Raw genomic sequence first — 10360 nt, forward strand, 5'->3', positions numbered from 1 at the left:
TTTACATTTAATATATTTCAATCTTTTATTCATATAGTTAAAGTGTACAAATTTTAAATAAAATATACTCTTCTTTAAAAATTAATTCAACACTTTTAAACATATTACACGAATTGTAAAATTGTAATTATACATATATCCTATTGTCATTGTTTTCAGCTTAATAATAGACGCAAATATAAAAAACGTTCGTTTGAGGGTAAGTACATAAAAAAAGGGAATTTGTACCGAATTTACGAAAGTTTTTTTCAAAAGAATATTTCGGTGGAATTATTGATTTATAAAAAAAAATTCTTTTATTCAAAATCATTTATTCTACGAGATGGCAAAAGACATCGTGGTGACAATCGCCCGTGCAGAGGATATGTGTCGGATACAAGAGGCGGGATATACATGACACGCTGCGCAGAATCGTATCGGCTATGGTGTTGCACGTTAATATGAGTTAGTCGAGCCGTATTTAATTGTGCATCAGTGTGAAAAGGGACCTTGGAAAGAATGTTGTCGATAGTACGTACGGTCTCGCCCTCGATAATTGCTCTTTTAATATTCGGCTGTTATTCGGGTGAGTAAGAATTTGCGCGCGAAATTTTTACGATTTCCGAAATCGGAAAATTCAACCAAGAAGTGTGCGAAAAACTCGTTCGGATTCGTAAACGTTGTGATATATCAATCGGAATATAATTTGCGATACACGAAGATGACAGCCAAACGTCTTTTTTAGTAATACAATTTTGAATAATCTCAATTTTTACCAATACCTAATAATAATGTATCAATTCTTATTCAAATTCTTATCCTTTCGAAAATTTTATTATTTCGAATTTTTTCCAACATATTATTGTGTCAAATTAAAGCGCAATTTTTTTACGTACGATTAAAAAAATCTTAATTCTAAAAATAATTTTGTTAAAACCCATACGAACAGCTTGAAAATCTCGTTGAAACTTTTCTTTTCAAATAGCCGATTTAAAGAAATGTTAAAGAATTCTTAATGATTATTTTAAATTTACCATTCAAGAATATCACGATGACGCATTTACCATATGATCGAAACTATATTTTACCTTCTCGAAAAATGTTTCACAGGGGTCTATGGTACTTCGATAAAATCTTTGGATGTACCGTACATCGTACGTAACGGCACCGGACCGGTGGATCTAATTTGCATCTATGAGATTGATAAAGACGACAATGGACTTGTAATCAAATGGTTTCATGAAGCATATCAGATCTATCAGTGGATTCCGCCAAGTAATTTATACTTTTAACGCCTACGTATTTATCCCATTATAACTTACTGTTGGTTGTGTGTGTAAATGTGTGTGTGTGTGTGTGTGTGTGTGTAAATTTACGTATTATTAAATTTACGTCGGCAACTTTGTTATATCGGAACTGTCGTGATATCCGGAAACATTGAAGCGCGCGACCGTGGAACGACAAATGTCACGGGTTAAATTTATACAATTGGTATATACAGAGGATTGATAAGTAAAAATTAAAAATAATTATACAATTAATAAAATTAATAAAATAATTATACAAATTGTACAATTTTATACGGCTTGGTTGTGCGCAAAGAAACACTTGCACACTTATTGTGATTTTATTAAATTAAACATTTTTGCAACTTTTGTTTTTAAATGATTTTTTATACACGATTTAAACTCGAATTTATAGCTATTTTGTCTACACAAGTATATATGTATAAGTGTTTGTATGAGTGTATATATATATATATATATGTGTGTGTGTGTGTGTATGTGTGTGTGTGTAGCAAAAATTAAATAAAAATTATATTATTTTATTATCTTATATATATATAAGATAATATAATATTATTTATATATATACATATATATATATATATATATATATATATATATATGTAAGATAATAAAATAATATAATTTTTATTCAGTTTTTGCTATAATTAATATAATGAGATAGAGAAAAATTTAACATTTTTTTTTCTAAAAATATATATTATATTTTTTCAATCTATATTCATATTCTAATGAGTATTATGATGACAGTGCCACCGCAAGATATCGGAATCATCGAAGGTCTCGCGGAATATCCGATTGAAAACCCGTATTCACATTCTATAATTCGATTGAAGACTATTACAACTGACATGGCAGGAGAATATATGTGTACAATCAGCACGTTTCAATACGAGGCGAGTGCTTCATCGAAAATGATTGTCTATGGTAAGTTTTTAAAAGAATTTAATCTAAAATTTATTTCTATTTCACGGCAATTAATTTCCTGTGATTGATAGTTGCTCTTTTTACTTTTAAGTGCCGGAAAGCGAAATGATGGTGCGCACATATCCCTTTAATAAGACTCATGTGAATTTAACGTGTGTGGTGACGGGTGCACGACCACGGCCATCCTTGAAGCTCTACGTCGAAGGAGTCGAGAGAAACGATTGCGAGAGCGATTATGAATCTTCAGAATCTTCGACAGACTGGTACAAGGATGATCCTCGGGTGTCGCTGGATGTCATCGTCGAGGACATGCAGGATCCCGCGGTCGTTGAATGCGAAATGTTGATTCCCAATACGGAATACAAGCGCCGAGAACGGATCGTCTACTATCCCAGTTCGAATCGTTCCAATGTGACGAATGATAATTGCATTTAAGACGAACAATATAATTTAAATTTATTACGCGACAAATTAAAGATTGAAGAGAAATAGAACAAGAATTTGTTTGATATTGTCAAAATATATACTATTTTCAAAATTGGATAACTCTTGAAAAAACCATTTTTTTTCTAACATTATCGAAATTGCAAATATTGCCTGTAAAATTTAATAAGATTTCTGATAATCTACTGAAAATTGAGTGTGCATAATAAATGTACTCTAGTTCTCGGAATCTTAAACGAATCGGTCTTCATGTTTTTCATGAGTATAATGGAATATTTATTAAATATATACTTCTTCTGTGTGTTTCAGCGCAATTGCTACCCTATCGTACAAATGTTTCGCAAGGGAGGTACACCACAATGTTGTTTATCGATATCTTTTACGTTACCGTTCTTAGATTAATACTGACGTAGAACTAAAACGTAGACTCGGCAATTAACTCTAGGAAAATACCAGATATTTAATGCATGTTTATTTTAGAGACCAAGAGTATTTGATGCAAAGAAATGAAATAAAGACGCTTATATGTATATTTTAAATGGATCATACATATTAAAAATCTATTTTTCTAAACACACATTTTTTATATACGTTATTTACCAAGCGACTTTGATTGTTCAACGATTTTAATGATTAGCATTCGCAATTTAATTTCGAACACGTTCTTTAGTATAGCAAATATTGCTATATTGAAACGACAAAGCGATTGCGTGTATTGAGGGTGGGGATGAAAGAGAGGTAATCTTGGATGGTAGGGATGATATCTAGAAGTAGCGGTACTCCTCAAGATTATCATTCGTTTCTCGACACTCGCCTGTAAAGGGTAAGTAATTATTTATAATGAATCTTTCTCTTTTTTCTAATACGTCTTAATAATTTATATTGATTTGTAATATTATATTGAGTGATATCTTATTTGTTTCAAAATGCTCTAATTTTGAATATAATTATATTTTTCAAATCATTTTTTTATATAATTATATACATCAAAATTATTTTGAATTTTTCCATTTACAATACATTACTTCTACTTTGATATTGATACTTTGTCATCTTAATTATATGTAAATTGAAAATTAATATTGAAGATTTAACAATTCTTAACATTATATAGCAATCGATTCCATATGTGTACGTATTTTTTTTTATTTTAATATAATATAGCTTTATTTATATATGTTTTATATGTGACAATAAATATTAGATTTTACTTATGACGTATTGATAACATATTAATAAGAATGTATCTTTGCTAACAGTGCTAATGTTTCAATGAAATATCGAAATGTCACGAGTAGAAGAGAAAAAAAATAAAGAAATATTACATATTTAAAAATCGTAGAAATAAAATGTATACATTTATACACTATAATTAAAACAACGTTATCATCCAAGACATATATGCTCTTTATCTTATTAAAATTTTATTAACAGTTTTAGTAGAGTCATAATGTTTTAAATATTTTTTGCGTGTTAATATTTGTCATTAATAGATTTTCATTATTTGCAAATAGCGTTCATCTTCAAAATCATCAAGCTTCCAAACTCATCAACTGTCGTATTCTTATAAATACGAACACTTCATAAAAATGAATCATCCCTGGCTACTACTTTTTCTCGCAGGTAACAATTGTTTTAATTACGCTAATATTCATATATTTTAATGTTAAATATTTTATATATTTTAATATTTTTTTTCCTTTATTTCCCACGTTAATTATTTATTATAATTTTTTTATTGCTTTATTCAAATATTTCAAAGTTTCTAAAAATACCGCAAAATTTTACTTTTTTTTATACATCTTTTATTATTTTATTTAAAATTTAATCACTATAATAATAATATGTTTTTTATACGCGCAAATGCTACAAATATATCGTTTATAATTTTTTAATTTTTAATATTGTTACAAATCGTTCATATTTCAAAGATATAAACGAGATTGTGACAATATTGATATAATTTTGATGAATGTATTTTCTTTACTACAATCTTCAAATAATATTTAAAATTTTAAACAAAAATTATAAGAGAAATTTAATATTTCTTTTTATTTTAATTGAGGATACTTTAAGTTAGTTCTTTATATTTTATCTTATATTTTATAAAAACTTTGAAATAAGATATTCATACTATTTCTATATAATAATATGTGTATTCTGTGTATTTTTATTTCACATATTTTTTAATAAATTTTTATCATTACACTTTTTAATATATTATATATAATACTGCGCACAATATTTGTTGCAATAAAGTGCACTAATTACAAAAATCGCTGATTTTTCAAAGAGATGCTAAATGAAGTTGATAATCACAATGTCTATAGTATCTTTCGTGTTTACGAAATAATCCGATCAACCGTCCTATCAGCGAGAGAAGTAAGACAAAGTAGTATCGTCGGATTTTACGTTGATCTTCTTTGTTGAGAACAATATTATATATAATTTATATTAATTATAAGAATATAGTTTTATGATCGTTCAATGCCTCTATGATTCGTAATATTTCACTAAGAATATATGTACACAAACATTATAGAATTAAATCATTTTATTAATTTTATAAATTAATTTGTTTAACGACAAATTATCAAGACGCACAAATTTTGTGCCTTTTCCAATAATGTGCAAATTAGACTGTCAATGAGATATAAAATAGTGTAAAAATGGCATTAAAATATTTATTAAATATTTATTAAATATTTATTAAAATATTTATTAAATACATTTCAAAAAATTAGACAATTAAACAATAAAAAAGTAAATAATATGGCACCTTTTGATAATCACAACTTTAATTATTTCTTAATTTACTATAGTTCTTTGTTTCAGTATAATATATAAAATCATATCTCATTTTTTGCAACTCATAATAAAAAGTAATGTATATAAAATAATTTATTTTATCTATTTATTTTATTATATTTGTTTAATTTATTTTATTTATTTATTAATTTATTTGGACTTATTTAAAATCTTTTGGTATTAATATATACATATATTGTGACTGTTACTTTTTTTAACACGACATATATAAAATTTATGATCAATGTTTCTCTTACATTTATATCAGATTAAAAAAATTGTCTATTAAAGTTATTATCGGCTAATAATGACAGTACAGAATGAAAACTGCGAAAGTTGAAAAAAGTTTCGTAAATATATGCATTGATTTGCGTAGTACGATCGAGGTAACTTGTAATTACTCGATTGACATTCATTACCAAACATTGATAGCTACGCCATCACATCCATAAATGCATCGTATTATAACATACTTATATTAAATTTCTTTTCGCGCTTTATTCCTAACTTTTTTTCATCCACCCCCGCGATATGCGATAAAAATAATTCTTCTATAATTTTGCACCGAACGTCATTATACGCTTTTTAGATTACCTATTATTTTTTTTGAAATGATTATTAATTTAAAAATTACATTAAAAATTAATATTTAAAATTAATAATTTAAAAGAAATTTATTTTAAAAAATTTGAGTGCTACAACTTTTTTTTTAAATATATCAGTTTTGATTTATTGTTAAAACATAACATTAATTATTTCGTATAGAAAAGAAATATATATATATATATATATATATTATATAACAGAATTTATATACTCGTAATTTTGCATTCCCTAATAATTTTATCTGCTCTTGTAGTATGCGCGCTATGGACCTTTGGCGAAACCGTTTCATGCGATCAGTGCGGGCGAGAATGCGCCGATATCTGTGGCACCCGGCAGTTTCGCGCTTGCTGCTTCAACAACATGCGGAAGAGACATTCCGACTTCTTCGGTTTGAAATTTTGGATGAGACCACGAAGATACGCGATTCATCTGTACCCGGCCTATGACGTTTAATTATCGTACCATATATATATAAATACGGAAATACCCTCAACAGAAACTAGTTACTGGCGTGCTTCAATGTTATTATCTTGGAACCATTTAAATGGAATTGCATAATATTATTTTGGTTTCTTCTTTAGCTCTTCTCTTCTTTCCTTTAGCATTTCTCTTCATAAGATAATTTTCGCTTGTCGATACTCACAATTGCAATTAAAAGTATTGCATAGCAGCAGATACCCGGATATAATTCTTTATATGATATAAGAATCTCTCGCCCGATTTTATAATAATCAAAATCAAATTCTACAAGAACATATCTTACTCTCGATTAATTTAACTTTATTTCAAGAAATGTAGGAGATGATGATACACACACAATATATAAAGCAACGTTTTATTAAAAATATAATCTTAATTATTTACATTTGTAATTTTTTTATACTTTTTTACATGCATCACAGTGTTTACATTTGTAATTTTTTTATACTTTTTTACATACATCACAGTATGATTCACATATCTATATAATATCACAGAGTCATACGTATAACAGTCTTATATATAAAAAATTGAATTGAATCAATTTCAATTTTGGTTGGTTGACTTTCAATTTTGATATTTCTTAATTCCCTTTTTTACTTTTTTTGATTTATATCTTTGTTTCTCTATCGTGTCCTCTTCATTGTCGTTGTATACATGTTTACGCTTTCTTAGAGGAATTTCAGTATTAGGTGGCACTTTTGGAAGACTTCCATCAAAAGTCTCTCGAGCTATTACTTCTACAAAATGAAAAATATAACATGTTATCATAAAATAGGATTTTTATTTATATTTATTAGAGTAGTTATATTTTCTTTGTTTGTTTATATGATAGCAATTTTCAATCTAGTCAAGAAATGAAAATAATAATTTAAAGCTACAAAATAGAAGTTGCTTTAATAGAACCATGTTCTAAATATGATACAATTAACAATGTATACTCTCATATACAATATACAATATACTCTCTCTCTCTCTCTCTCTCTCTCTATATATATATATATATATATATATATATATATGGAATGATATAAAATTCAAAACTTTTTAATTTACAGAAGATTGCAAAGAGAGAAATAAAGAGTTCAAAACACAATAAAGTTATTTTGATAATTTCTAAACTACCAAAGCTTCAGCAAAGAGTAATTATGATTCTCTTTATAAGTAATATTAGTTATTATTTGTAAATGACACGAATTAACATATTATAATATATTAAAATACTTTATGTAACCCTCACATAATTCTCAGTTACTTATTAGAGTTAATTATCCGAGTTTACTACCAGGTATTATTGTATTTATAAGAATGATGATAATGATAAAGATATATACATATATAACAGAGTTATCTTCATCTAAATGGAGTTATACTTTATCTGCTATAAATAAAATATTTCTTTTTAAAAAATTACTGTAACTTTTTCCTTTGCTTAAAATGACAAACTATTTGACCTTTGATAATTACTTTATATCTCTATTTATATCTTTTACTTCTACATATTTTACTAGACACAAAATAGAAAGATGCATAATATGTGATAAGTTTGATATTTAATTAATACGTACCTCCAATATCATTTATATCATTGTCTGATTCATCCCCTAATACATTATGGATTGAAGCATTTTCTTGTGATGGTTTTGGGAAATCGATTTTTAACTGATTAGATGTATTGCAACTTATTTCATTTATATTTATGTCAGGTACTTCTACTATGAATTGTTTAGATTCTTTTTGCTCAGGTGTATCACATATGCTAAATTATAAGATTTAATTATTTTATTTTATTTTATAAAATATATGTTTAATTAAAATATTTGATGATTATAAACACACCTCATATCTTCATTCAGCCAGTCTAAAGAGAGCCATAATCTTAAATTACATGGTAAACTCTGATTTCTTGGAATCCAAGATAGACCAACATACTCAAAGTTCTTCGAACAAATATACAACTGATCATACCAGTTACAAGATTTCTTAAGTGTATGTCTTGAGCAAAACCTACAGAGAAATGAATATTATTATCGTAATAAATGAGGAAAACAATGAATTTACAAGTTATTTATAAAAATCATACCAAATCCTGCTCACAGTAGCATAAGCGATTATAGCAATACTCCACGCATGACCCAAATTTATTCGTGCTTTTAAGAAATGTGCAGCATATTTTGCTATATTTTCTATTTTAGCCATAAGTTTTGCAAAGCCTTGTGTTCTCACAAGTACATAGTCTACCATTTGTTTACTGGGTAATATGTGAATTCCATCTTCCATTTCAATAATAGATCGCAACTTTTTATATTCCTTCAGCAAAGACATATTATAATAGTTAATCAATGCTTTATTCAATGCAACCATACTTTTCAAGCCTTTATCATTACGAAATTTGTTCTTCATTCGATATATTAAGCGACTTAAGGCTGCAGCCTCTCCATGAAGAATATCCATTGAGTCTAAATCATTGATTGCCATATTGAGTACACATTTACATAAATCTACATTTATACCTAAAAATCAAAATAAACAAGTTACTTATGTATTTATCTATTTCTAAAATTATTAAAACCAGACTAGACTGCATATAGAATAGAAATATATAATTTGACTATTTCCAATTTTTACATATAACAATAAACTATGTATAATACATAGACAAAAATATATATTTAGTTAAAATTAGGGATGTGCCAGATAACCGGATACCGGATAATTCAACACTTATTACTGCCGAATAACCGGATATATTATCCGGTAAAAAAGCAAAAAAAACCATTAACTGTTTTACAGTAAATAAAACAAAAGATATTTTATTAAAATTAAAATTATATAATAATTATGTTCAGTTTTCTATTTCACATAATTGACTTAAATTACATTGATAAATTAAGTCAATTATGTGAAATAGAAAACCATTTAACGTAACTATTTAAACTATTTAAAACAAATATGATGAGAATAGATGCCAAATATAGACACTATATTTAGATTAATTCTAGATTTTGTAAAAAATAGCTACATAGACTGAATATCCGGTACATCCCTAGTTAAAATCACATCATTTCCTAACATTTTTTTTTATACGCGTTTCTACGCACGTGTTTCACAAATACAAGTCACAATAGAGTGGACTAATACCTGCTTCCCTCGCAACTGATGATTTAATGGACCAAGTTGCGTACGGCGGACGCTCTAAATAAAGCATGTTCCAATACGTATTCATTTTCAATAAAATTTCAATAAAATTTTGCAATAATAAGTAATAATGTACATATATGTTTTCTTGCCCTGTACTCTAGAGCACGTGGTCAGTCGGATCGAATATTGTCGGATAGCGTCGACTAACACAAGTAGCGTTCAGAATTCAGAACGCTACTGAAGCATGGTGCCATGGTATATCCAGTAGCGCAACTCTCTCGATTTTTTGTTGGCCAAAATGGAGTGCGCATGCGCGAAATAAGCGAGTTGCCCAGTAACGCCATCTGATCTTCTCTTTCGCTTACTCTTGTTTTCTAATAGCGTCTTCAATTGCATCGCTCCGGGAGCGAATAATGACGTCATTGCATCGTCTCTGCCAATAAAAGACTTGAATTCATAGTAAAATAATTCGGATTGGGTTAAAATCCATTCAATCGAAAACGCTATAATTGTAGCTAATTAGATTAGGTCGAAATAACGCTAAGAAAAAAAACTCCAGTTATTTTAAATGCAATGCGCGCGCACGGGTCGTTTTTTCAAAAGCAAAAAGATTTTTCACATTTCTTTGTTGTTTTTCATCACTATTATTAATGCTGCTTTATAGATTT

At 27.5% G+C, this 10360-nt stretch overlaps 2 protein-coding genes across 2 annotated transcripts; one reads left to right on the forward strand and one right to left on the reverse strand.

Moving 5' to 3' along the window:
• Positions 1–438: 438 nt before the first annotated feature.
• LOC140672365 (uncharacterized) lies at positions 439–3474 on the forward strand. The gene is made up of 5 exons (XM_072904460.1): positions 439–565; positions 1090–1254; positions 2037–2213; positions 2305–2607; positions 2967–3474. Exons 1-5 carry the CDS (start codon positions 499–501, stop codon positions 3068–3070), a joined length of 816 nt encoding a protein of 271 aa, XP_072760561.1. The 5' UTR covers positions 439–498; the 3' UTR covers positions 3071–3474.
• A 3418-nt stretch (positions 3475–6892) lies between these two features.
• Positions 6893–9934, reverse strand: LOC140672364 (uncharacterized). Its single transcript, XM_072904459.1, has 5 exons — positions 9693–9934; positions 8635–9064; positions 8391–8558; positions 8120–8310; positions 6893–7291 (listed from the first exon to the last, which is right to left on the reverse strand). Exons 1-5 carry the CDS (start codon positions 9775–9777, stop codon positions 7119–7121), a joined length of 1047 nt encoding a protein of 348 aa, XP_072760560.1. The 5' UTR covers positions 9778–9934; the 3' UTR covers positions 6893–7118.
• Positions 9935–10360: the final 426 nt, after the last annotated feature.

Source organism: Anoplolepis gracilipes, chromosome 13 (assembly GCF_047496725.1).
Source record: "Anoplolepis gracilipes chromosome 13, ASM4749672v1, whole genome shotgun sequence".
Taxonomy (NCBI): domain Eukaryota; kingdom Metazoa; phylum Arthropoda; class Insecta; order Hymenoptera; family Formicidae; genus Anoplolepis; species Anoplolepis gracilipes.